Source organism: Prionailurus bengalensis, chromosome E3, assembly GCF_016509475.1.
Source record: "Prionailurus bengalensis isolate Pbe53 chromosome E3, Fcat_Pben_1.1_paternal_pri, whole genome shotgun sequence".
NCBI lineage: Eukaryota > Metazoa > Chordata > Mammalia > Carnivora > Felidae > Prionailurus > Prionailurus bengalensis.
The window spans coordinates 4,531,161-4,559,062 of record NC_057357.1 but is presented as its reverse complement, the minus strand read 5'-3'; the positions used below and the strand labels follow the sequence as shown (position 1 = coordinate 4,559,062).

The window sequence follows — 27,902 nt, the reverse complement described above, 5'->3', positions numbered from 1 at the left end:
AACATTTCTAATGTTAGTTAAAGCTTATAATCCTCACCTCTAGCAATAACTGGGCCTACGCACACCACACGCTTGTTCTTTCTCTCTCCTCCACATACACACACGGCAGGTACAAACGATAGAGCCTTTTAAAAAAAGTGTCATGTATATTGTAGGTCTTTTCAATTTAACTGAAATGTAATATATTATTTAAAAAATGTCTGTAATATTTATTTATTTTTGAGAGATAGAGGGCAAGCAGGGGAGGGAGACACAGAATCCGAAGCAGGCTTCAGGCTCTGAGCTGTCAGCACAGAGCCTGACGCGGGGCTCGAGCTCACGAGTCGTGAGATCACGACCTGAGCTGAAGTCAGACGCTTAAACCAACCGAGCCACCCGGGCGCCCCCGAAATGTAATTTAAATATAGCAAAATTCACTCTTACTGAGTGTACAGTTGTGTGAGGTTTTTTTTTAAATGTTTATTTATTTATTTTGGGGGGGTAGCATAATTGGGGGAGGGGCAGAGAAAGAGGGAGGGGGAGAGAGAAAGAGAGAGAGAGAGGGAGAGAGAGAGAATCCCAAGCAGGCTCCACGCTGTCAGTGCAGAGCCTGACGTGGGGCTCGAACTCACAAAGTATGAGATCGTGACCTGAGCTGAGATCAAGAGTTGGACACTTAACTGACTGAACGGCCAGGCGCCCCAGGTGTATGAGTTTTAACCGATTTATACAGCCATGGAACTACCCTTACAAGCAGGATATAGACGTTTCCTCATCCCCCCAAATTCCTTGTGTCCCTTTGTGGCCAGCTTCTGCCCACCCCTGCCTCCCAGCCCCTGGAAACCACTGAAGCCTGTACATGGTGTGAGAAAGGAAAAGAACAATTTTCTGTGGCATATGAATTTCAAATTTCTCCAGCACCATGTGTTGAAAAGACTGTCTTTTTCTCCATTAAATTATCTTGACGTCTTTGTCAAAAATCAAAGGGCCTATTTTTAGACTCTTTACATTTTCTGCAGCTAATCTATGTGTTGCTTCTTTCCCAACGTCCGTAATGTCTTGATTACGGCAGCTTTATAGTCAATCTTGAAATCATGTAGTGTGATTCTTCTAACTTTGTTCTTCTTTCGGTATTGTGATATATATTTTTTAAAGTTTATTTATTAAAAAAATTTTTTTTAACATTTATTCATTTTTGAGAGAGACAGAGACAGAGGGGGAGGAGCAGAGAGAGAGGGAGACACAGACTCCGAAGCAGGCTTCAGGCTCTGAGCTGTCAGCCCAGAGCAGAGGGAGACAGAATCCCGAGCAGGCTCCACCCGGTCAACACAGAGCTCCATGTGGGGCTCAGACCCACAAACCGTGAGATCATGATCTGAGCCAAAGTCGGCCGCTTAACCGACTAAGCCACCCAGGCACCCCTTGGGTTTATTTTTATTTATTTATTTGTTTATTTATTTATCTATTTATTTTTGAGAGAGAGAGAGAGAGCAGGGGAGGGGCAGAAAGAGAGGGAGAGAGAGAATCCCAAGCAGGTTCTGCACTGTCAGTGCAGAGCCCGATGCGGGACTTGAACCCACGAACCGTTGAGATCAAGACCTGAGCAGAAATCACGAGCCGGATGTTCAGCCGACCGAGCCACCCGGCGCCCCGTTATTGTGATATCTTAATTTACAGCTTTAGAGCTGGAATCCCTGTCTTTTAGAGGTGAAAAACCTGAGGCTCAGGTAGAGGGTGTGAGTTGAGGTAACACACAGGACAGAAGCAGGAGCAGGCCTGGGCCCCCAGCCTCCTCCTTCCCCATCCAGGTGCTCTGTGAGTTGGCGACATTCAGATCAGTTGTTCCAAAGTCATAAGCCCTGGGAAAAGCACAAGCAGTACCTGTCTAGAGTTACATAACAAAAATTCAACGGAGTAAAATTCAAACATCTAGTTGGCTTTCTGAATCGATTCATGTCTCAGGCAGTATCCCCTCCAGCAAGTAGAGGGGGGCTCCGAAAGGCTCCAGGAAAGGAAAGGCGTTTCAAGACAGGGGGTAGAGAAAGGAAATTATTAGCAAAGAATCCATTGTTTTCGGCAAGGTCACCCTTCTACAAGGGATGGATGGGGTCTGTTCAGTAAATTTCCTAGCGCTGACTGAGAAACTCGCCACGTTTGAAAGGGTTAAAGGTTACAATTCTGGAGATTTGAAAATGCAGTTGGATATTAGGTGCTAAGTCTCGGTTTACTCACTTGAGGCTCTTAACCTAAGAGACGCCATTTTGGTCCCCTGTCTTTTTTAACATTAGATTAAGTTTTGTGTTTCTTGCACTTACAAAACAAAGACAGAGTCATGAAATCTACTTACTACATCACACCAGATTTTGCGAATATTTTGAAAATGATATTTTCTTCTTGGTGCCCCAGGGAAAATTTTTAAATGAAAAGCCGGAGGACGGTAACCTAACGTGGGGGAGTCACCTCATCCTCTAGGAAAATATTTGGTCTTCCACTGATTCTTCTCCTGCTGACTTAGATGATCAGTACTGAGATTACCTGCTTGGTTGTTTTTTGTGTGTGTTTGTTTTCGCTCTGGGCTCTCCAAGTCAGTGGAGGGCCTGGATTTGAATCTGGCTTCATCCCTTAAGAGACTCTTTCCAGCCCTAACCAGTCCTTTGAATGATGCCCTTGGGCCTTCTGCAAATGCAGGTGTAACTTGGGAGCCTTTCCTCCTCCTCCGGGATTTGGACAGTCACTCCTGGGCATGCAGTGCTGAGATGAGGGGTGTCTGCAAGGCAAAGAACAGACGACCCGTGATCTGGCCCCCGCACACCCCCTTCTGCAGTCAGCTTCCTGCTCTCACCTCTGCTGCTTTGGAAGCTCGGGATGTCGATTCCTCGCTAAGTCATGAGTGGAGCAGACGAAAGAAGGGTTCACTTGGAGGAGGTGAGAGGCTGGGACAAGAGTGCAGGGGACCCAGGGAGAGCCCGGACAGTTCAGAGCAGTGAGGCCTGGTCACAGGAGGCGCTGGCCTCGCCCACGCCGCACCCCTTTCCCGCAGCTGTGCCCGCTGACCGGTGGATGGGACTCCCCTCTGCATCTGCTGAAGCCACTGTCCAGAGAGGCAGGGAGGGGCCCAGGGAAAGGCTGGGCCCCTCGCCGCTTCTTCCCTCCCTGCTGCTGCGGTCCACCCCAAGGATAGTCACCTAATCAATCTCCTTGCGCTTAAACTCCTCTCAGAGCCTGCTTCCCAGGAACTCAAGCTGGAACAGGCTGGTTCCTGGGAACTGCTCCTTTCCTTCCCGGGAACACGCGAAGCTGGCTCGGGGGCAGCAAAGCTGGAAAGGAGCCTCCCTGGCTGAGCAGTGACCAGGACAAGTCCTGTATCCCCCAGGCCCAGGCACACCGCAGGCTGAACGAAGAATGGATGGTCAGAGTCCCAGCTCTGAGGGAGGACAGGGCACAGGGTACCCTGGTGGGACAAACTCTCCAGCAGCTACACGCACCTTGTTAAAAAGAAAACCACAGGCCCCAAATGGCGTCATTTATGTGAAGAGCCCCAGGTCAGCACGCCAGGACTTAATACCTAACCTAACTGCAGTTCTATTCTCTCAGCTGCCTCCCCGACCCCCCCCCCCCCCCGAAGTAACCTTTAACCTGTCAACCTGGAATTTCCTGGTCAGCACTAGGAAATCTACTGATAGACATTTTCCATTCCCCTGAGGAGGGCAAACTTGTCTAAAATAATGCATTCTTGGCTAATAATGTCCTTTTTTCCATTCTCTCTCTGCCTGTAAAAACCTTTCCTGCAGCCCAGCGGAGCCTCCCTCAGCTTACTGGATAGAATGCTGCCCGGTCTGTGAATTGATTAGTAAAACCAATTATATCTTTAAATTTTACTAGGTTTGAAGTTTTGTTATTTAACACCATACATCACATGTAATCTGGAATATACATTATAAAATCTGAGATATACACATGTATATAGAATACACAAGTGTCTGCATATACACATACACACATGTGTATATATACACGTGCATATATGTATAGATAGATTATAGCTAAGCTACAGATACAGGTACTATTTGAAGGTATAGGGAGTGGCCGAGAGCCCAAAGAAAGTGGAGGGTGCCTTGAAAAGAGTGACGTTTGCAAACTGGTGGCCCCGTGCCTGAAGACGGCTTCAATGTGGATATCTGAGCTTTCATTATGTTTCCATTTCAGAGAGTTGCCCCATCCCTAGTGGCACAAGGGACTGATGGAGGATTTAAAAATTGTTCCTGCCTGTCTGCAGAGTGCACTCCACTTTCATATTGACCCCTAAGGTCTTTTTCCTTTTTTTTTTTTAACGTTATTTATTTATTTTTGAGACAGGGAGAGACAGAGCATGAACCGGGGAGGGTCAGAGAGAGGGAGACACAGAATCTGAAACAGGCTCCAGGCTCTGAGCTGTCAGCACAGAGCCCGACGCGGGGCTTGAACTCACGGACTGCGAGATCATGACCTGAGCCGAAGTCGGCCGCTTAACCAACTGAGCCACCCAGGTGCCCCTCTTTTTCCTTTTTTTTTAAAGTTTTATTTATTTTTGAAAGAAAGAGACAGTGCTAGTGGGGGAGGGGCAGAGAGAGAGAGGGAGACACAGAATCCGAAGCTGCTTCAGGCTCCCAGCTATCAGCACAGAGCCCGATGTGGGGTTTGAACCCACAAACTGTGAGATCATGACCTGAGCCGAAGTCAGACGCCTAAGTGACTGAGCCACCCAGGCGCCCCCTGAGTGTCCAATCAAAAGGAGGGCCTCAGGAAAGTGCCACTACCTTGAACTTCCCTAAGTACCTAAGGCAATTACAAATTCTGCTGTAAGTCCTTCCTAACGCCCCTCATGGAGACCCCTCCAGTTCCCCACATTGGGCCCTCCCCCTGATTGCAGCCAATTGATAAACCTTACCACAGGCACCGGTCCTGGTAGTCCTTGGCTGGTGGGTACCTACAAGATGATCCCGTGTGGCCCGGACGCTGGTTCAAAGGTGGCATAAAAGGGAGGAGAAGCCATTTCCCCTAAAGCTCCAACAAAGGAGAACTTTAAACTGGGTCTGGAAGAATAAATAGAGATCTGCCAGGCAAACTAAGGAGGAAAGGCCTTCCGGGCAGAGGGAACAGCATCTGTGTAGCCACAGAGCACGAGAAAGCCATGCATGTTGGGGGGAGTTTGGATTCATTTATTGCGTGTGCACGGTGGGTGAGGTCGTTTTTCTATCCTGACTCCATCCTGAAAGCAGTGGGAGCCACTGAAGGGTTTTAGGGAGAGGGGCTTCGTCAGACTTGCGTTTCAGAAAGTCACTCTGGTAGGGAAGATCTGTGGCTTTGCCAGAGACAACGAGGACTTTGCAGGCAGACACTGCTAGGCGTATATAGGGGCCCACGTCGTAGCTACCGATCGGGGATGGAAGTCGCTAGGAGGGAGGGGAAGGATCACATCAGAGGGTGCCATTGGGTCCTGGGGACAGATGGCAGAGGTCGGTCGTGTGGGAGGAGACTGGTGACGTGGTCAGGGCTCTAGGGAAGGGATGAAAAGTGCTGGTGGTTGGCGGGCGTGTGGTGGTGGGGGGTGTTATCTCCCTACCTGCTTGCCACTCTGCGCATCTGATGAGCTGGGAACACGGTAGGTGTTTAATCAGTGCCCATGCAGTGCAGGGCACTTCAGCACAGACAGATGTGCTGTGTGGCTTGCTGTGGGACTTGGCCTGCCTGAGCACGGCTCCTTGTCCGCAAATTAGGAACGGCACCTCCTACCATGTAGTGCTGCAGAGGGGACTGAATGGGGAGACACATTGCCAGTAATAACATCGGGCCCAGGTGGCCTTTGTTCCTTCAGTAATCCTGCAGGGTGGGTGCTGTTAACTTCCACTTTACAAGTGGGGAAACTGAGCCTCGGATGGGAAGCACCTGGGTTCAGGGCACAAAGCTAGGTGGAGGTGAAGGCCGGCCTCGGATCCTGGGAAGGCCGCGTTCAGAGCTTCCAGCTACGGCCAACCGGGCCCAGGGGGTGGTGTGGGGCCGCCTTCTGGAGAGGGGGCTGGAAGAGGAACGGCAGAGGGAAGAATTGGGTTTTGGCCAGCAGGGCTTGTGGGGCTGATCGCTCAGGTGCCCGTGGTGGTCACTGTGGCGGGGGTCGAAAGCTGCATGTGGAGATGAGGGCACAATGACACCCCTCCCCCCCCTAGGAGCAGTGAAGGACAGGCTTGGCGACAAGGCCGGGGGAGCCCGAGACCACACAGCCAGCAGGAGATGGTGGGCTTGCACCAAAGGGAGAAGTTGCCAGGGGCCACTGGCCAGGGTTATATGGGCACAGGTGGCCTTTCGTCACTGCAGGGGTGGGGCGCAGAGCCAGGGGCAGGGGTGCCAGAAATCCCACAGTCCGTAGATAGTCCAAGGCTCGTCCGGTGGCTGCCACCGCTGCCCCTGGAACCCACCTCATCTCCTTCACTGGCAGGCCAACCCTGACTCCCTCGAGGCCCTCAGTTACCATAACAACCGGATCCCAGCAGTAAAAATAGTAACTTATTTCTTATTCAACTTTTTTTTGGTCTTGGAGAAAAAGAAAATCCATTTTGAGGTTTGTGTTTCCCTTCGGGGGTCTCCTCTGGGGCCTTGCTGAGTGCATTGCCAAGACCCGCTGAAGGTCAACAGCAGGCTGGGGCCGGAGGAGGCCAGCGGGCCGGCAGCCTGGGGAGGTCTGGTCCCACACCTGTGGCTCCCCTCAGCCTCAGGGCAGCTGCAGTCAACAGCCGATGCTCCAGGCCAGGGAGGAGGGGGCCACAGGGAGGTCAGGCCTCTGGGGCTTTCTCTTTTATAAAGACTGAAGGGACCTTTTTGGGAATTGAGGTTGAGGACTGAGGAGGAGGTATGGCTGACCCGGGGACAGGTGTGCCCTGGTGGGGCTGACCACAAGGCAGTCCTTTATTGTATGTGCGTGTTGGGAGGGGGGGGGTCATAACAATGGTGATAGAGGTCAAGGTCAGGAAAGAAGCCATGAAATGCAGGCTCAGAACTCAGAGCCTGGGAAGCTGGGCTCCAGAACAGCTCCTCTGGCTGTGTGACTTGTGGGTGGGTCCCCTGGTCCCTCTCAGCCTCTTTCCCTCCTCCACCAAGGAGACAGGAGACTCTGGTCACTATAGCCTCGAGCCTCGCCCATTCCTCACCGTGACTCCCAGTAAGAATACATTTTCATGCCAACCAGGACACAAAATGTACTCAAACAACTGAGACAAAAGTTGCCTGAACGGGACTTAAGGCTTCCCAGCACAATGCACTCCGGACCAGACGTCTCTTCTCTTTCTGCTCGCTGCCCACCTGGGGTGACTTCCTGGTCTTCTGGGACTTGCTTCCATTTGGAAGTGGTCTGATACGGCAGCCACTGGTCACATGTAGCTGTTGAGCATTGGAAATGTGGCTCACGTGAGTAAAGAACCGCGTTTCAAATTGCATTTCATTGTATTTAATGTAGAAATAAACAGATGCAGGAGGCTGGTGGCTGGTAGGTTGAGATGAGCGATTCGAAATCTGCAGATCCAAGGGGCCTTCCAGCTTTGCCCTCCCAGCTCCTCCTCGCAGGGTGGGCTTGCTGCCCTACTGGACCCTCTGGCTCACCAGTCTAGCCCTTGACCTTATACTCATGCCCACCTTGACCTCAAACTCACCTGGCCAAAACTGAGGTCACATCTTCCTTCACCTCCCTTCCCTGCTGCTTCTCCTCTGGTCTCCTCCCCCTGCCCCCACACCCTTAATGTCATCAGTACCCACTCAGCAGGGCCAGCCAGAAGCCCAGTAGTCGCCCTCCACTTCTAATCCATCAACAGGGCCTGGTGGATAAAATCCATCTAGGTCTCATAAACATCCCTATACCCCTTCTCTGGTCCCCACCTGCAGCCCTGCCTGCCCAGCCCCACTCACTGCCCCCCCCCCGGCCCCCCAGCAGCCCTGCTGCCCCCTGTGAATGCATCACCTGTAACCCTTCTTGTCCTCACCAACACTGGGTATCTGAGCCCATCTCGCGCCCAGCATTTGGAGTGCAGAAATGAATTCTGTAGGGTGGGATTGTTTTCTGGATGTGTAGTAGGATTCTCGAATAAAGCGTTATAAAAAAGTAGCAGGGAGCTGGGGTTTGTGAGCATAAGGGAAGGGCGAGGAGGGGGAGAAGGAGATGCCTGCCCTTCAGTTTGGGCACGGGTCCTTTCAGGTTGAGGGCTGTTCTGCCTCCAGCAGTCCCATCCTGTAGGTGGTTCCCCACAACCCATCACCCGGGCCAAGGTCTCCTAAAGGAGACCACTGGATTTTGTAGAAGAACAGAGGCGGGTGGGCAGATTCCGGGTACGCTGGAATCCGACAACCAAATGCATGTACCCCTGTCTGGGGGATCGTGAGGGTCCCCAGAATCACAGTCTCTGGGAGTGGAGAGCTTCCCCGGAGACTGCGGCCATTCCCGGGCGGATCCCTTGGGGCCGTCGCGCCTCGCAGGCGCTCAAAGAAAGGCAGGAGGCGCTGGCCGCGGGGGAAGCGTGAGCTACAAGTATACTCCGGGGCCAGCGACGCCAGGGGCCTGAACGGCTGGCGCGCCATCAGTGTCCTCGCTCCCTCTCCAGCCCAGCCCCGGCCGGGAGGAGCGGGGGAGACAGCGGGGCTCCGTCTAGCAGGCCGTCACCTCGTTCTGAAAACTACCGGCGGAGGGGACACCGGGACAGGGAGAGAGAGAGAGAGATAGAAGGGGCTGCAATCGAAGCCCCCATCCTTCCCCATTTCTCCTCCTTCCCCCAGCGAAGGCCGGAGGGGTCCGCAGGGCACCGGGAGGGGGCCGAGGCCGCGGGGACTAAGGCGATTGGCCCGGAGCCCCCCCGCCCCGCCCCCACCACCATCTGCTCGGGATTTGGCGTCGGCGTCTCGGGCTCGGGCTCGGCTCGGCTCCAGCTCGGGCTCCGCGCGCCCCCCGGCCGCCCCCGCCCTGCGCCCGCCTACCTGCTGCTCCCGCGCCCCGCGCCTCCTTCCCTCCCTCCCGCGCTCCGTCCCAGCGCCGGTTGTCGGAGCCCCGGGCTGGGTGCCGATGGAACCGCCGCGATGTTCGCTCCTCGGCTCCTGGATTTCCAGAAGACGAAGTACGCGAGGTGAGGGCGGGAGCGCGCGGGGAGGGGGCGCGAGGGAGGGGGGCGCGTGGGGGATGGCAGGGAGAGGGGGGCACGTGGGGAGGGGGCGCTCCGGAAGGGGGCGTTCGAGGAGGGGGCGCACGCGGAGGGGGCGCGCGCGGGGAGAGGGGCGCGCGCGGAGGGGGCGCGCGCAGGGAGGGGTGGCCAAGGGTCTCTCCCGGCTCCGCGCCGCCGGGCCGGCTCCCCGCGCCGCCCGGAGAATTGGAGTTGATAGATGCACCCTAAGCTCGGCCGGAAGAAACCAGAAAGGAGACTTCGTGGTCTTTGTGAGCGTCTCGGCGCCCAGCTGTGCGCCCCGCACCCGGGAGCAGCGCGGCTTCCCGGCGCCTCCTCTCCTGGCGGCGAGTCCTGAGGCGAGTCGCTTCACCTCCCTGAACCTCAATCTCCAGGTCTCCAAAACGGGGATAATGAACGTCCCATCCCTGGGGACCACGTGAGGATTAGTGACAGGCGCTCTCGAGAGCACTTTGAATGGCGCCCGGAGCAGAGTAATCGCTCAATTTCTCTCCGGCCTTTTTGTTAATGGGAAAGGTGCTGGCGCGCACCACCCGTGTTCCCCCACTACCCCCTGCACTGCCCTTGTCCCCCGCACCCCGCCGCCGTACCGTTCCTCTCAACCCCCCTCCACCCCCGCATCACACCTCCCCCTCCCACCCCCCCCACCCCCCCCCACGCTCGTAGCAAGCGGGAGGAATGAATGAACTGCTCTTTTTCGGTGGGGAAACAGGCCTAGGACCCGGGAAGAGCTGCTTGTACATCTTGGCCTTTTCCCGGTGTGAGGTTTGTGGTCACCCCTGAGCCTCAGTTTCTCCTGAAATGGCGAGGACAGATACTCCCACCCAGTTGCTGAGTGAGAGTCAAGCTCCTGTTGGACTAAGTACACATTGAATGGGGAGGTTCATAATTCTGAAGTTTCTCTAAGATTTTGTGGGGTCCACTCGTCTGAAAGCTGGCGCGAAAACCCTTTCCTGCAGTTGCCTTCCGCCCCTGGGGGTCTTGAGGAAGGGCAGGCAGTTCTGGGATCGCAGCCCCCAAGGCTTTTGCCTCCTGCCTGGGCACCAAGAGGGCGCCCACCTGACGTGTTGCCCTCCCCCTCAGGTGTCCTGCTTCTGGGTGGAGGGGAAGGTGGTGAATTTGAGACGGGTTGGCATCAGTTTTGATACCCACATCCATGTGGCTCGTCGTCTCCTGGCACTTACCGAGGGTCCTCGTCCCCATGAGGTCTGTACCCATTCTGGTCAAACAGCAGAGCGTGATCACAGATGTCCAGGCTGAGCATGGCATCGGAGGTGGGGAGGCAGGACTAGGGCTTTTCCCGCTCAGTCTCACCCTCCATTTCCTGGGGGGGGGGGGGGGAGTTCCTTTTCTCCTTCATAAAGTTGGGGAGTCCTACTGGGAAAGACAGATGCACAGGGGAGTTCCTGTGGGGTTGGTTTTTGGGTTTTGGTTTCTTTTGGCTGGAAGGTGGGAGGCACTGGCTGCTCAAATCCATGGGATCTTCTCTGATACGGACGCTTGGACTTTCAAAGGCTTGTTCTCGAGGGTCCTTTTTTGCTATGGTGAGGTCTAAATTGGTGGAGGGTTCCTCGAAAGGGAAGGGGGAAGCCTGGGACAGGAGGCCACATTTGCAGACATGCAGGGAGGGAGCTGTGAAGCCCGTACTGTGGGCCTTCACCTGTCGTGCAGCGGCTGTGTGGTCTTGGGTAGGTGTCTGAACCTCTCTGGTTGATTTGTGAGAGGACGGGAGGCTTGGTCGGAGATGTCTAGATTTGGACACTGGTGCAGCCCTCCCTAACTGGGATAGAGCTCTCCAGCTGGGTCAGGGGCTGGACCATGAGCTTTGTTCCTTTCATGCTTGGGCTGATGCCATTTCTACGGGTGAGGAGTCCAGTGGGGAAGTAGAGCACATCAGTTAGAACTATTTCTGTTCCCTTCCTCATTGCATGGCCCTTACTGTGGTGCCGCCTGCAAGTTAAATCCCTAATGCAGGCTTCTTGATTGAGCAAATTTAATAGCGTGACCCAGTGCTATTCAGGAGAAACGTCATACAAGCCACGTATATAGTTCTACAGTTTTTAGTAGCTGTTCCGTTGAGTGCGTGGCTGATTTTCTATCTCGCTGTCATAGAAAGGTAGCAAACAGGTGAGATGAGTTCTTAGAATATGTTGTTGTTAACCCTTGATACGCAAAGTGTTATCATTTCAACATATAATCAATGTAAGTGAATTATTCATGAGACTTTTTACATTCTGTTCTCACCGCAAGTCTTTGACATCTGTTTGTGTCTTTTATACTTAGGACCCACCTCACTTCGGACTAGCTATATTTCAAGGGCTCAATAGCCACATATGCCCGGTGGCTGCCATATTAAATAGCACAGGAATATCTTCCAGGGTGAGAGATGGGTGTTTGTCTTAGTCATTTTGGGCTGCTGTAACAAAGTACCGTAGACTGGGTTGCTTATAAACAATAGAAACTTACATCTTATAGTTCCGGAGACTAGACGTTCGAGATCAGGTGCCCCCATGGTTGGGTTCTGGTGAGGCCCATCTTCTGGGTTATAGACTACAGACTCACTGTATTTTTATGTGATAGAGAAGGAGCTAGCTCTCTGGTTGCCTCTTATAAAGGCACTAATCTCATTCAGAAGGGCTTCTACCCGCTGGACCTGATTATGCCCTAAGGGTCCCGCCTCCAGATGCCATCCCACTGAAAGTTAGGTTTCAACATACAAATTTTTTTAGGGGGGGACACAGACATTCAGCCCTTAACAGGGTCCCTTGTTATATGCTGTGTGATACTGTAAAAGATGCTTTCCCCCTTTGAGCCTTTGCTTTTCAATGGGTGGTTGGACCAGCTGATCTTTAAATTTCTAACCTGGAATCCTTAAATGGTTTATCTAGATAAAGAAATATATTTATCATATAGCTATAGGAATTAAAGGCTGTGTAGTATTGGTGCAGGGCTAGGGAAATTGACCAATGAAACATAATAGAGAGGCCAGAAGCAGATTGATGCATATAAAGACATTTGATTTTTTTTCAAAGACATTTGAAAAGAGAGAGAGAGAGAGAGAGAGCATGCGATTGAGTGGGGGAGGGATGGAAGAAGAGGGAGAGAGAGAATCCTAAGCAGACTCCATGCCTAGCGTGGAACCTGACAGGGGGCTCGATCTCACAACCCTGAGATCGTGAACTGAGCAGAAATGGAGAGTCAGATGCTTAACTGACTGAGCCACCTAGTCACGCCAAAGACCTTTGATTTTTGAGAAAGGTGGTGTTGCTGATCACCGGAGGCAAGGATGGTCTATTGAATAAATGGTACCGAAACAATTGGCTATCTAGATGGAAACAATGAAACCGGAGCCCTACCTCACACCATACAGAAAAAAGCATTTCTGGATGGATTAAAATTTATAAGTGAAGTTAAAAAAAAAACAACACTTGAAAACTTTTAGAAAATAGAAAAGAATATCTTTTGGATTTCAGGGTGGGTCAAGATTTCTGACAGCATGGACAGTTAAAACCGTTAAAGAAAAGGTGGATAAACGAGACTATGTTAAAAATTATGAGTTTCTATTCATCAGAGAAATGCCATGAAGGAAATAGAAGAGGTGCTGCAACCTTGAAGGACATGTCTGCAACACATTTAACCACCCCATTAATTAATATCCAGGGTGTATAAAGCCCTACCGTAAGAAAAGGACAGATAAGAGAACAGAAAATACGGAAATGCAAATCGTCTTGCAGAGGCACACAGAGAAGGGAGAACACAAATGAGCTAAAAGCTGCTCATTTTCACTGGGCATCTGCCCTGGAGAAAGTGGTGTGCACGTGCATCAGAGGACGCGGACATCTTAGCATCTTAGTTGTTCATGATGAGCCAGACATCCCAAGTGTCAATGGTAGAATTCATATGCTGGAATAATATCCTTTCGTGAGAATGACCTCCGCTTTCGGGCAACAGAATGGATAAATCTAGACGTCGAGAGTGGTAGCAAAACACGAAGTATGAATGCAATCGTTTAATGCTCAAAAACAGGCAAACCAACTGTGTTGTTTAGGAGTGCAGAGGAAGGTATGTGGAAAGCCAGAAAATGATTATTGCAAAATCAGCTTACTGGCTACCTCTAAGAGAGGTGGGGTACACAGGGTGTTTCTGGGTCCTGGCAGTGTTGTAATTAGTGACTTGGGAAGAAAAACAAGCCGGATTCTATGTGCCCTGTAAGATAGCTCCCATTCCCATGGGGAGACTCACCCATGTGGCCACGCCTCACTGCAGGGGAGGCTGGGAAGTGTAGTCCAGCTGTCTGTGTCCATTGCTGCCTCCCTGGGGCTCAGAACAGCACCTGGCATCAGAGAAGGTACCACTCAAATCTGTTGAATTAGTGGCGGTGTGACTTTGGACAAGCAAATTAACCTCCCAAGACGCTGGTCTACTCTCTTGCTTTAAAAATCTGACGTGAAAAGGGGGTCCTTATAAAGCAACATGATGGTTATAAATGCAGCATGTGCTCCTTAAAGAACAGTTTTTAAATCATGGGGAGTAGGTATCAAAATGAAAGCAGTCGGGATACCTGGGTGGCTCAGTCGGTTAAGCGTCTGACTTCAGCTCAGGTCATGAGCTCATGGCTTGTGAGTTCGAGCCCTGTGTCGCGCTCTCCACTGACAGCTCAGAGCCTGGAGCCTGCTTCTGATTCTGTGTCTCTGTCTCTCTCTCTGCCCCTCCCCACTGACTGTCTCTCTCTCTCTCTCTTTCTCTCACAAATAAATAAACATTAAAAAAAAAAAAAAGAAAGAAAGCAATGGGTGCCTGGATGGCTCAGTTGGTTTAAGCATCCAACTCAGGTCATGATGTCACAGTTTGTGAGATTGAGCCCCGCATTGGGCTCTGTGCTGATGGTGTGGAGCCTGCTTGGGATTCTCTTTCTCTCTCTCTCCCCCCCCCCCTTTGTGTCTCTCTCAAAGTAAATAAACATTACAAAAAATGAAAGCAACGGTCACCCTTCGTCCTGCCATCTTGAGATCATCGCTGTGAAATGTGTTGTTTGTTTATTTGCAGTCTTTTTTCTGCAGATACCGTACCTATAGCTAGCATTGTATCCTAATTTTAAAAGTGAGACCTTCTGCAGTTCTGTGTCCCTTGTCTTTAACAATTATTCACCTGCTCAGTTGAATGTGTGCCTAACACTCCATCTCATCATCGCACCCTGCTTTATTTTATTATTTCCCACCTTCGGATGCTTAAGTTGCTTCCCGGAATCCACTTCTGTAAGTAACACTGCTGGGGACGTCTCTGCAGCAGGGTCCCGGTGTTCAGGAAACTGCTCTGATCCATTGTCAAACCTGGGCACTGGCCACGTCCCGTGGGTCCCAAGTTCCAGGTGATGCGCACTGCCGAGTTTACAGTGACCGGGTCATGGGGCGCCCCCAGGAATGGCCCCTGTAATGCAATTCTTACCAGGGGTCTTGAAGTTGCTCCTAAGGCCCCGCACAGGTCAGGGCCCAGCTCTTCTTACAGTGGTGTTCTTGGAGAGTGGAAAGAGCTTGGAGCTTGTGTTCTGATTCTGCTCATCTCTTTGCTGGCTTCTCTGGAGCAGGCTACTTATTCATTAAGCCTTGCTAGCCTCTCGTACCTGAGGCTAATGTGGGGTTGGTTAAGCGTACGGTGACCCCGGTAGGCTCTCTGTAGGTTTAGATCCTGATGTCCTACTACCACCCAGCGTCCCCGCAAGGTCATTTAGGACCAGCCGAGAAATTCTGAAGGTTATGGGTTTCGTAAACATTTTTTGTTGTTGTTCTCGAGGCGATCAAGATGTGTATGAGAAGCATCCAGTACAGGTATACAGTTGGCGCTCCAGAGTGGTGGTTATTTGTGTAAGTGATTGTTACTTACAATCTCTTTCTGGGGAGGGTTTGAAGCACTGTGTAAGAATCAAGCTTCTCAAGAGCCATGAGACTGCCCCGGAGAACCCTTCCCTCCTGGCAAGGCTTGCTCTGATGTCAGCAGGTCTCTGTGCCTGGAGAAGGGATGGCGAGGAGGGGCTTCCGGGTCCTCTGTCTTGCTGGGCGGCCGTGGGCGGGCCAGTCCTGGGCTTCGTGGAGTGGGAACCACGTGCCAGGCTTGTGACAAGCATCTTCCATTCACCATCTCATCTAGTCCTTAGCTGGATCTTATTTATTGTTGAGAGAGAGAGAGAGAGAGAGAGAGAGCGAGCGAGCAAGCGTGAGCAGGGGAGGGGCAGAGAGAGAGGGAGACAGAGAATCCCAAGCAGGCTCCGAGCTCTCAGCACAGAGCCCAACGCGGGGCTCGAACCCACGAACCGTGAGATCGTGACCTGAGCCGAACTCAAGAGTCAAGACGCTCAACTGACCGAGCCACCCAGGTGCCCCCGAGGTACCATATTCTGTCCCTGTTTGGTTTGCCCTCTGTCACGGAGCCCACAGTGAGGTTCACACCTGGACTGTCCTTGGCTTTTCTGCCTCCCACGCCGCGATGGGGATAATAATCCTCAAAGTCAGGTGATTTTCCAGTCCCCGCTGGACCCAGAGGCTAGAATCCGGAGTCCTCCCCGCTGCACGTGCCGTTGCACGGCCTGGCAGGGCTCTCAGAAGACACCGCCTCCTTCATTCATTCATGGACAGGCCTGCCCCAAGCATCTGTGGGGACGGACCGAGTGTCCCAGTGGAAGCCCACACACCATGTGCCTGAATGTTTAAAGTTAAAAATCTAGCTAACAAGCTTTTCAACGAAACGGGTTCCGTCCTCCTCGGCAAATACGCTTCTACGATGACACGGGTTGAACACTCTGTAGAATGGTGGCCATCATATGAATGAAGACGGGCCACTGTCAAGTAAGGAAGTTGAGTTTAGTTATTTTTACATGTGCCGCGGCCTTTGTGGCCAGGCCGGCGATGCCTGGGTGAGCAAATAAAATAAAGGCGTGCATAACTTAGTAGTTTATAGATTTCATACGATTTATTTTTGTCTTCGCTGCAGCAAAATCATTAATTATGTTATTTTCAGGATTTTCACGGAAATTGCATTCTCTTCACAGTGATCATCTAAAGTTGTGCAGTCCAGTGTAGCACTAACCACCTGTGGCTATTTAAATTCAAGTCTAAATTCATTAAAATTAAGTAAAATTAAAAAGCTAGTCCCTCAGTTGCAGAGGCCACATTTAAGGGCTCAGGAGCCCCAGGTGGCCAGTGGCCACCATATTGGACAACACAGACCTACAACATTTCTGTCACTGTGGAAATTTCTCTCAGAGAGCACTAGTCTAAAGGATGAAAACGCAAAATGTAATTTAAAAAATATCCCGCAAAGGTAAATTAAACGAGATGTAAAAAACTACCTAAAATTATTTGTATTCTAGGATATCCGAAATTCTCTTAAATTTGAAAGGCAAAATACAAATGAAGATTGACAAGTGTAAAACTGACAAAGTATTTACGTAGTGGCTCAGTCGGTTAAGCATCTAACTCTTTTAAACTTTAATTTTTTTTTTCAACGTTTATTTATTTTTGGGACAGAGAGAGACGGAGCATGAACGGGGGAGGGGCAGAGAGAGAGGGAGACACAGAATCGGAAACAGGCTCCAGGCTCTGAGTCATCAGCCCAGAGCCTGACGCGGGGCTCGAACTCACGGACCGCGAGATCGTGACCTGGCTGAAGTCGGACGCTTAACCGACTGCACCACCCAGGCACCCCTAAGCATCTAACTCTTGATTTCAGCTCAAGTCAGGATCTCACGGTTTGTGGGATTGAGCCCCAAGTCAGGCTCTGTGCTGACAGCGCACAGTCTTTGGGATTCTCTCTCCCGCTCTCTCTCTGTCTCTCCCCTGCTCATGCTCTCTCTCAAGATAAATAAATAAACTTTAAAAAGGAGGATGAGGACAAGAAGGAAAGGAGGGAAAAGGAGGAGAAGGAAGGGAAAACCAGAGAAAATAAACTTGTTAGTGTTCAGAACTGAAACGTCCAGGCATGTCTGAATTCAGGTACAGCTGGATCCAGGGTCTCAAAGGAGTCCCATGCCGTCTCTCTTTGTCTTCGGGCTTTGTTTCTTCTGCTGGCTGCATATCTGGACTGCTCACAGCCCTTGTGGACAGGGAGTTTCTCTTTCCTGGCAGGATCACCACTGTCCTGGAATCAAGTCTCTGTGTCCTGACTTGGATTGCATGCATACCCTTGAACCAGTCACCAGGGTCAGGGGAAGGGCTATGCCAGTCTGGATCTTTTGGAGCATGGAGATTGGGAGTCGGGCATGGCTGGGGGGTGGAAGGGTGTGGCTCCATGTGAGCCCAATGGAACGAGAGGGGGAATGTGTGGCCAAAAACGAAAGTGATTTACATTTTATATGTGATTGAGGGGGGTAGATGCTGGATGGGACAGAAGCCTCGGAGACCTTGCGGCTTTGGGGTGGGTTGTTCAGGGTGAACGGGAGTTCTGCAGAGGCTGGAAGCGGGAAGGGCACCGGAGAGGGCTGCAGGGGAAGCACAGGAAGGCAGGGAAGAGTCTGAGGCTGGACTCAGACCCTCTGGAGGGGAGGATGTGGGGTCAGGTCCCCAACTCCCCGGGCGCGCCCAGCAGCTGGCCTTTGTCCCATGGGCTCTGGGGTGCCATTGAGGCTTTTAGGCTAAGTAGCAAGGTTTCGTTTCCCGAAGGGTGGTTGCCATCCAGATACCACAGCAGCAGTGGGGGGGGGGGGGGTTCCTGGGGCCCCCAGGGGCTGGGGAGCAGCAGCGGGTGGGGTCTGCCTGTTCATCTCCTGGCAGTGGGATTGGCCGCTGTCAATTGATTGGTCAGTTACTTGTCAATATGTCCCTTTACCCCAAAGCCTTCAGTGCGTGTGAATGTAGCACCAAGTACTCTCTTATGGAATGACATTTAAGAACAGAGACTGAGCTTTAAAAAGGAAGGGGGCGCCTGGGTGGCTCAGTCAGTTAAGCATTCAACTCTCGATTTTGGCTTGGGTCACCATCTCGTGGTTTGTGAGTTCGAGCTCCGTGTCAGGCTCTGCCCTGATGGTGTGGAGCCTGCTCAGGGTTCTCCCTCCCTCTCCGCCCCTCCCCCCCCCAAAAAGAAAAAAGATGCAAAAGGAAGGGGGCGCTGATACGTGCTGCACTGTGCACGAACCGTATGAGGACAGTATGCTAATAAGCCGACGGACAAAAGGACAAATGTGTGATTCCGCTTCTGTGGGGTCCCCAGAGTTGTCAGACTCAGAGACAAAGAGCAGACAGTGGAGCCAGGGGCTGGGGCGGGTGGGGGGTGTGTAATGGGGACAGAGTCTCAGTGTGGGAAGATGGAAAGTTCTGGAGACTACAGCGGTCACGGTTGCACAGCCGTGTGAATATGCTCAGTGCCCTAGAACGGGACACGGAAAAGTGGTTGAAACAGTGAATTCTGTGTTGAGAGTATTTTACCACAATTTTAAAAAATATTAAGAAAATAAAGTCGAGGGGCGCCTGGGTGGCTCAGTCGGTTAAGCGTCCGACTTTGGCTCAGGTCATGATCTCACGGTCTGCGAGTTCGAGCCCCGTGTCGGGCTCTATGCTGACAGCTCAGAGCCTGGAGCCTGTTTCAGATTCTGTGTCTCCCTCTCTCTCTGACCCTCCCCCGTTCATGCTCTCTCTCTGTCTCAAAAATAAATAAACGTTAAAAAAAATATATAAAAATAAATAAATAAAAATAATAAAGTCGAGCTGAAAACGGTAACAGAAACGGGTCATTGATTAAATGTGAGAGGCAAGACAAGAAAAAGGGACTTTAGTGTTGAGGCACTATTATCTCACAGTGAGTCCGGATGCAGATTTCACCAACTGCCCCCTCACTGCCCCAGCTGCCAGGATCCGCTTTGGGGTGCACTGCGTAGTTTCCTTAGCCTCCTCGAGTCCAGAATTCATCTCTTGTCTTTTTCTGTCAGGCATCGGTGTTTTTGAGGTGTCCAGGCCAGTTCTGTAGGCTGGTTCGTGTGGAGTCCCTGGGCTCGGTTTGGGGTCTCACAGATTGAGGCTCTGCTTGCTTGCTTGCTTGCTTTCTTTCTTTCTTTCTTTCTTTCTTTCTTTCTTTCTTTTCTTAGTATTTTTGATGTTTGTTTATTTTTGAGAGAAACAGAGACAGAGAGCGAGCAAGGGAGGGGCAGAGAGGGAGGGAGACACGGAATCCGAAGCATCTCCAGACTCTGAGCTGCCAGCACAGAGCCCGATGTGGGGCTCGAACTCACGAACCGCGAGATCATGACCTGAGCCGAAGTCGGACGCTTAGCCTAGTGAGCCGCTCGGGGGCCCCCCCGCCCCTGCCCCGTTTTGGTAGAAGCGATGCTGCTTTTTTTAGGCTCCTTGTAACCGACAACACGTGTCAGTCTGTCCTTCGGTGTGATGTCTTCCGTGATCGCTCGCTCACGGGGGGGTCTTCCTGCTTTTCTCTCTGTAAAAGTATTATTCGTTTTGGTAATCAGTTAGCATTCGTGGGGAGGGAGTGTTTGGAGCGCATGTGCGTATTCCGGTCCTCATACTATGAAAACTTTCTCTTATAAAGGTAGAGAGAATAGCGTAATGAACCCCAGCCACCCCCTAGCTTCAACTTAACGATTAGTAACGTTTTGCCAAATTTGCTTCATCTCTGCTTTTTCTCTGTCCTAAAGTATTTGAGGACAAATCCCTCGGTGGTATGGGTGATATGACCTCAGTGCGCATCTCTGCCTGGCGAGGACTTTCTTCCTTAACCACACTAGACCCCCAGCCCACCCATCAGCATCGGCAGTAAGTCCTAGCCCTATTGAGCACTTGAATTGTAAGTTCTATTTAGTTTTAAAAAAAATTTTTTTAAATGTTTTATGTACTTTTGAGAGAGAGAGCATGAGCGGGAGTGGGGGAGGGACAGAGAAGGGGGAACAGAAGATCCGAAGTGGGCTCTGCGCTGAGAGCAAGGAGCCTGACTCGGGGCTGGAACTCGCAAATCGTGTGACCATGACCTGAGAGGAAGTCGGATGCTTAACCGACTGAGCGACCCAGGCGCCCCCAGGTTTGTTTTATTTGAGAGAAAGCCCGTTTACTGGACCACATGTAGCTGTCGGTTGCCATATTAGATAGCACAGCTGTAGAGGCCGGATTCGATTCAGGACCCACGTTCCAGGCAGGAAAGGCCAGAAACTTCTCGTTGCATCTCTCCAGGGGGCACGGAGGTCCTGTTTCCGGTGATGCGGAGATGGATCTTGGGACTCTCGGCTCCTTTTATAGTAGCCGGTTGCTCGGCAACCTGTCATCAACCGTCTTAGCGTCTGTTGGTTACTGTTGTCGGAATGAATGATTTCATCAAGTCTTGGGTTTTCAGAATTCCCTCTTAGTGAAGAAGAGAGACCCCACCCCCAAACTTCTCTGCACTTAGCGCACCAAAGTGGTGGGATCTTTGTTATTATCCGACATAAAGCCGGGGTTCATTTCTTTCCAAGAAAGGCCTCGCGGAGAAGGAGTGGATGAGTCTGTGTAGACATTCTTAGGATGTGTGGACGATGTTTCGGGCTCTGTGAACCCTTGGGATGGCGTGTTCAGTGTGTGCGTGCGTGTGTGTATGCACATGCGTGTGCATTTGGCCCCAGAGAGGTATAGATCTCCCAGCAGGCAGCCACTTTGCCCAGGATTGGGTGACGCAATCCTGGTTGTAGGGGACGGAGTTGGGCCCAAATCTGGCTTCAGCATATCCAATAGCCCTCTGCTGTGGAGTTTCTGTGGCTCTACCTGTCTCGGGATGTACTCTGGACCCTTGGCCGTTGGCGGGGCTGGGCTTTGCCAGGGCACGTGGCGCTGTGTTGGGAAGGATGGTCGTTCAAGGCCTCTGCCATGTTGCACGGCCAGGGAATAGCACGAGCCTGGAGGACACTGTTCCCGGGGAAAGGGTGGGCCACTTGTGGTGGCGCACAGCCTGGCAGGACGTGGGCTGTGAGGGTGGCCCCTCATCCTGTGTCAGAGCCCCCCGGCCTCTGTGTCAGAGTCAGGGGCCAAGGGCTCCCGGGGGCAGGGGAGATATTTGCTGATTTTCTTCACAAATTCCTCCCAGTGGATTCCGGTTTGGGACTCGCCTCTGAAAAGGTGTGGGATTTGGGAGGAGTGCTCTCCGCGCCGTCGCAGTGAGGAGGAGGTTTTCCGTGAGCTCCCCGGAAATGTTCTGGAATTGTGATCCTGTCATGACATTGGGGAGGGTAAAACAGCAGAGATGGGGATGTGGCAGGGAGGCCAGGGCACATGGGCGGTGGCCTGTCCTTCTAGAGGTGGCTGGGAGGATGACAGACCCCAGTGCCTGGGGTGGTCTTGTCTGGGGCGGGGGGCTGTGGGCCATTCATTTTAGCGGCGGATCCCAAGAGCGGTGGTCCCCGAGGAAGCCCTGCGCCCCAGCATCCCTGAGTCAGGGGCTGGCTGTACTCAGCTGGCCACCTTTGGGTGCCTCATTTCCCCATCTGAAAAATGGGCTAGTCAGCCCACCCTGCAAGCTTCCGAGGACTTTGGAGGGGAGCCGGGGAGTGACTTCAGATTCATTTCAGGGCCTGCGCCAGGGAGAGCCTTGGCGAACGGAGCAGATGTGGGTCCCAGGCTCAGCGAACTGCAGCCCTGAGTGGCCCGGGAATGTGAATGAGCCTTGCAAACTGTGAAGTGCTGTACGAAGAAGCCTTTGATATCAGCACTGTGCCCAGATGGGATAGAGGCATTCAGAATCGTGCCGCTTGCTTGCCCAGGGGCCTTGTGGCTGCTGTCTTCGGAGGCCAGCTCATACTTGGAGATAATCTGCCTTAGTTTGGGTTTCCCCAGAAGCAGACCCCGAGACAAGGACCCAAGGGCAAGCGGTGGGGCATGAGCACAGGGAAGGACACGCAGCCACCAAAGGGTGTGTTAAGAGGCGAGCTGGGGGCGCCCGGGTGGCTCAGTCGGTTGAGCGTCCGACTTCAGCTCAGGTCGTGATCTCATGGTTCGTGAGTTCAGGCCCCGCATCGGCCTCTGTGCTGACAGCTCAGAGCCCACTTCAGATCCTCTGTTCCCTTCTCTCTCTGCCCCTTCCCCGCCGGCTCTCTCGCTCTCTCTCAAAAGTCAATAAATGAGCTTTAGAAAGAGGCAAGCTGGTTCTGCTTGGGAGACAGTGTGGAGCGCGTGTTGGGCTCTCCCTGCAGGGCCCAGGGGCCTGGCTGATTCCGCAGCTCGCCGTGTCCTGGCGGAGGCTGATTGCCATGAGCGTTAACTCTCAGAGCCTTAACTTGGGTGGGGATGGGCTTGCCCCCCCCCCCGCCGTTGCAAGGGTTGCTGAGGTGCTGGCCCCCCACCCCCCAGGATTTCTGGTTCAGAAGGTCTCTCGCCGGTGGTCTTCCAGTAGCTTCGGTGAGGCAGGGGGCAGGGTGGTCACTGCTTCAGAGATGGGGATTCTCATTACCTCAGAGGGGAGGAGGTTCCCCGGGGAGCCACAGGGAAGGTGCAGAACGGGGGGCTGGGGTCTGCCCAGGTCTGCCCGGCCCACGCTACCAGATGCACACCTCCCGGGGGCACCGTCCACGTGGAATGCCACGTGAAGCGAGGCCGTGGCCCATCTTCCCTCCAGACTTCCTCGGACCTGGCACGGGGTCCAATCTCCGTCCTTCCCACCCCTTCGTCAGTTTCCCCTTCCTGTTTCCGGCCCTCTCCCTGCTGAGATTTTGATCTCCAGACCATCGTGGAGTGGCACCAGCCCAAAAACTGCTTCCCAAAGCCTGAGCCAAGATGCTGTCTGCACCCGGGAGGAGCCTGAATTCATGAATGGACACAAAGAAGTATCCTGGGGCCAAGCTGGAGGAGGGGGAGGCTCTCAGGGCCCGGGGCCAGCTTGGCCCTGCCTGGGCTGTGCTGGCCTCTGCGGGACAGACAGACAGACTCCCTTTGTGTGGAAGCCAGGACAAATCTCTTTAGTCCTCTGTCCTGGGGACCCAGGGCCGCCACTGCCAGGCACGGCCCAGTCGGGGAGGGGCGGCCACTATCGTTGTCCTGGGTCTGGGCTTATTTGGAAGAGGAGCACTTCTCTCTGGGGGCTACCGCCCTGGGTCCAGGCTCGGAGGACGGAGGAACCGCAGAAGCCCGAAGGCTGGACCTGGCCCTTCCAGCGTGAAGGGAGGGAGCGGGAGGGGAGGCGAGCAGCTGGGATGTGTTGGGGGCCAAGGTGGTGGGGACCCGGCAGGTCAGCCACTTTAGACCCTGCCTGGGGCAGCCGTGTTGCACCTGCTGCCTGTAGACCCCAGGGCAGGTGCGATGTAGAAAGCATACCCTTTTAAAAGTTCTTTTTAAAGATTTTAATTAATTAATTAGTTAATTTATGTTTATTTATTTTTGATGGGGGGGCAGAGCGTGAGCAGGTGAGGGGCAGAGAGGGAGGGGTTGACCTAGAATCCAAAGCAGGCTCCAGCCTCCCAGCTGTCAGCACAGAGTCTGATGCGGGGCTCGAACTCATGGACCTTGAGATCATGACCTGAGCCGAAGTCAGACGCTTACTGACTGAGCCACCCAGGTGCCCCTTAAAGATTTTATTTTTAAGTAATGTCTACACCCGACGTGGGGCTTGAACGCACAACCCCTGAGATCGAGAGTTACATGTTCCACCAACTGAGCCAGCCAGGTGTCCCCCCACCTCCCCCAAAGCATACCTTTGCAGACCCCACCCAGACCTAGCCCTTAGGAGCATGGCTGCTCTGTTTGTTAGCCTCTTACTCAAGTCTAATGTACAGGAGAGCCTGCCTTTCGATTTCAGCTCAAAAACTGGGGAGCCAGCACCCTAATCAAGATGCTAAACATTGCCAGTTACCAGAAACCTCCTAAATACCCCTTCCAGTCGCTGTCTCCCAGTCCCAAGGGTGCCCCCTGTCCTGGATTTTATCATCAAAGACTCCCATTGCTGATTCTTGAAGTTGATATAAATAGAGCCAGAGAGCGCGTCCCGTCATTCGGCGCCGTGTCTGAGATGCATCCCGGTTTCTGTGCTTGTGTCTGGCCAGTGTGGTGTTATGAGGCGTGGCTCTTTCGTGGTATATTCCCATCCTGCGCTGGATGGGCATTTGGGTAGTTTCCAGCGCTCCTGTAGGGACCAGCCCCCCTCCCTCTCCCAACTCCAATGTGCCAGGTTTGAGAACGCATGGACATTGGTTAGAGTTTTACAATTGACTAACGTAGCAAATGACCGTTGCAGTCAGTGAAACGCTGCAGAAATCTAAAGAAAACAATGGTGCGTCCCGCCCTTGTCCGCAGTCTGTCCTGTGGTGCCCCCCTTTCGTACCTTCTGCTTTTCCAGGTCAGCTCACTGGCCCTGCCTCTTGGGTGACCTTGGGCAAGCCCCTTATCCTGGCTGGATTGACTCATGTCTCAGGAGACTGTCTGCTCCAGAATTTTTGTAAGATCTCAAAAGGCTGGGACCGTTCCAAACTTATTATCTCAAGTCTGAACGACTTCATAAACGCTGTGAGATGATGGATTAATCAGTTATTTGTCAGGCATTACCTGTCGCACGCCTGGCTCTGCATTGGTACCGAGACGACAAAGACGAATCGGGGCCAGCGTGCAGTCTGGGGGCCAAGACGGACCCAGAAACACCCAAATACGTGTTGCGTGCCCTGTGATAGGGGCTCCACAGGCGGTTGTGGGAGTCCAAACGCTCCCTGCCTAGGAGTGCTCCAGGAAGAGAAAGACGGAAGGCGGTCCACATAAGCAACCGCTCGTGCGTTGGCCTAGAGGTGAGAGAAGGCTTTTGCTCTGCAGTCTGGATGGGACTGTGAGGATCAAGCAAAGCTCTTCAGAGGGGCCTTTTCACCTGGGCTTTGAAGGCTGAATAGGAGTTCTCCAGCTGGAGAAGAGGGAAAGGGATTTTTAAGCCGAAGAAAAGGTGTGTGGAAGGCCCACAGCCGTGATGACTGTGGGCCACGAGGAGAGTGTTCGTGGGGTGAGGAGAAATTGCAGGGTTTGAGGCAGGGATAGGAAACAAAAGAAGCAGGTTCCCCTGGAACACAGGCTCTTCTTTTTTTTAGTTTGAGAGAGAGAGAGAGATCAAAAGCAGGGGAGAGGGGCAGAGGAAGATAGAGAATCTTAAGCAGGCTCCACAAATGGCCTGGAGCCCGAGGCAGGGCTGGATCCCACGACCCTGGGACCATGACCTGAGTTGAAATCAAGAGTTGGACGCTCAACTGACTGAGCCACCCAAGGCGCCCCTGTTCTTTTTTTTTTTTTATTCTCAGTTTGACACGGGCTCTTGTGCTCTGGGTCTGCCAGAGGTTTTCCCTGACCCCATGAGACCTGAGAGTCTTGGTGTAGGCTTTCTAAGATGGGAGGGACTAATTTGGGGCTCAGGGGGACTGGGGATCACGGGCCACTTGTGGCCAGGGCTGCTCTGACCACTGGCCAATGAGGCAGTGATTTCATGAGCTGCGAGAGGCCTCTGTTCCCTTCCCTTCTTTGCCTCCAGATTTTCCATCCTGGAGAGGATGCCCAGATACGTTACACTATAGTGTAAAAGATTGATAGCAGAGCCTTTCCCATCAGAACCACAGACAGGGATGAAGGGAAGTGAGTGCAGTGGAAAGAATAAACCAGGAATCAGGAGGTCTGGGGTCATATCTCAGCTGTGCCACTTCCTAGCTTGTGGCTTAACTTCTGTGAATCCCTGTATAAAATCACAGTCATCATCTCCCCCCCCCCCGCTCACTTTGCAGCAAGGTTCAGAGAAGAGGAGGGAAGTGAAAGCATTGGGTACCTTGGGTACCTTTTTTTTTTTTTTTAATTTGTGGGTACCACTTAATCTCACCTATATTTTGTTTCGCTTCTAAATGTTCACAAACTTTTTAATTTTTGTAAGCTTATTTATTTATCTTGAGAGAGACAGAGACAGCACGAGCAGGAGAGGGGCAGAGAAAGAGGGAGAGGGAGAATCCCAGGCAGGCCTTGCGCTGCCGGCAAAGAGCCAGACACGGGGCTTGAACTCATAAACCGTGAGATCATGCATGACCTGAGCTGAAACCGAGAGTCAGATGCTTAACCCACTGAGCCGCCCAGGCGCCCCTCGTTGGGCAGCTCTTAAGCCTGGGATGGCTGCCTCTGGCCTGCCCAGTGCCTGTGGCTGACACCGCCAGTTCATCGCCGCCCCCCTTCCTGCCACGCGTAGACTCACGCTCCGGGGCCTTAGAGATACGATGCTCCAGGCAGCCAGCACGAGCCCATGGACTTGGTGTGGGGGCTGAAGCCTGTTTGCTGTCTGTGCTGAGCCGAGTGTCTGTTTTGTGGTCCTGGGCCCCTGTGGCATCTATGTGTGGCACCTGGTGCGGTCCCTTCTCCATGAAGCTCTTCCTCCTGCCCGCTGCTAATCCCCTGGGAAGTTTTCAAAAATTCCAATGCTTGGGTCCCTCGCCTGGCAGTCCCGTTGTAATTGTTGGGGATGAGGCCTGGGCATCGGCATTTTCTCCGTCTCCCCCGGTGATTCTCACGCGCAGCAACATTTGCTCTGGCTCCTTCCTCCGACCTGCCAGGTGGTGATACGGCTGCGTCCCCAGTGGCCCAGGGTTTCGGGGAGGGGGTGACGATGGCACAGCCCAGACCCAACTCCTGTCCCTTCCCTGCTGGCATGATAGTAAGTCTTCCTATGTACCTAGATGTGCCAGTGGCCTCGTTTTTTTGTTTTTTTTTTTGTAAAATACAGACTTAAAACTTACCGTTTTAACCACTTTTTAAAAAATGTTTATTTTTGAAGGAGAGAGAGAGAGCGCGCACGAGCAAGCATGAGTGGGGGAGGGACACACAGAATCCAAAGCAGGCTCCGGGCTCCGAGCTATCAGCACAGAGCCTGATGGTGGGGCTCGAACTCACGAACTATGAGATCATCACCTGAGCTGAAGTCGGACGCTTAACCGACTGAGCCGCCCAGGCGCCCAGTGTTAACCATTCTCAAGTGTATGTTTCAGCGGCATTAAGCATATTCACATTGCTGTCACCACCGCCTGTCTCCAGGCTGACTTCCGTTGTCTCAAACTGAGACGCTGTCCCCGTTCACGCCGTCCCCTCCCCCAGCCCCGGATACCACCACCTTCTCTCTGTCTCCATGGAGTTGGTGACTCTGGGGATCTCCTTCCTATACATGGAACCCTACGTTATTTGCCCTTTTGTATCTGGCTTGTTTCATTGAGCGTAACGTCCTCAAAGTCCGTCCACATGGTAGCAGGTGTCATAGTTTCCTTCCTTTTTAGGGCTGAACAATATCCTCCCATTGTGTGGCCGGACCACCTTTTGTTATCCGTCCATCTGTGACGGACACTTCGCTTCCACCTGTGGCCTCGTGTGGACCGTGCTGCTGTGGGTGTGCAGGTGCAATTCTTGTCCCGGAAGCGGAGCGCCTGGATCGGATGGTGGTTCTTCGTGTGGTTTCCGGGGGAGCCTCCATCTGGTGTTCCGCGGCGGCTGCACCATTTACGTCGCCGCCAACTTCTCGTCCTCGCCAACGCCGGTTTTCTGGTTTTGGGGGGAATGGGTGTGGAGTGGGGAGGCCTGACGTTGGAAAGCAAGCCTTCTTGCCTCACTTCAGCACGTCACGGCACCTGTTCTGGGGGTGCTGCGGGAGGCAGACAGGGATCAGCTTGTACTGAGTGCCTACTGTGTGCAGGGAGCTCACGCGGCACGAGTCGTCCTCTGTGAGGCAGGCGCCGCTACTCTCCTAGAGCGCAGACGATCCTCGGCGGAAATACCGGCCCTGTCTTTATCTAGC

The 27,902-nt window shown here is 52.8% G+C and overlaps 1 protein-coding gene and 1 long non-coding RNA gene across 7 annotated transcripts in view; one reads left to right on the top strand and one right to left on the bottom strand.

Moving 5' to 3' along the window:
• Positions 1-7,188: 7,188 nt before the first annotated feature.
• On the bottom strand, positions 7,189-8,262 carry LOC122471239. The gene is made up of 2 exons (XR_006294156.1): positions 7,964-8,262; positions 7,189-7,389 (listed from the first exon to the last, which is right to left on the bottom strand). It is a non-coding gene; the product is annotated as an uncharacterized LOC122471239 (long non-coding RNA).
• Positions 8,263-8,928: 666 nt separating this feature from the next.
• Positions 8,929-27,902, top strand: part of MMD2 (monocyte to macrophage differentiation associated 2) — a 63,579-nt gene continuing 44,605 nt past the window's right edge. For 4 of the 6 annotated variants that reach the window (XR_006294153.1, XM_043559591.1, XM_043559588.1 and 1 more), the window contains exons 1-2: positions 8,929-9,116; positions 19,804-19,921. Coding sequence is in view for 5 of the 6 variants with exons in the window: in XM_043559591.1 (XP_043415526.1) it covers positions 9,056-9,116; positions 19,804-19,921 (179 nt within the window). In the remaining variant the exon portion in view is untranslated. The remainder of the gene's footprint in view (positions 9,117-19,803; positions 19,922-27,902) is intronic. The other 2 variants (XM_043559590.1, XM_043559589.1) reach the window with 2 other exon arrangements.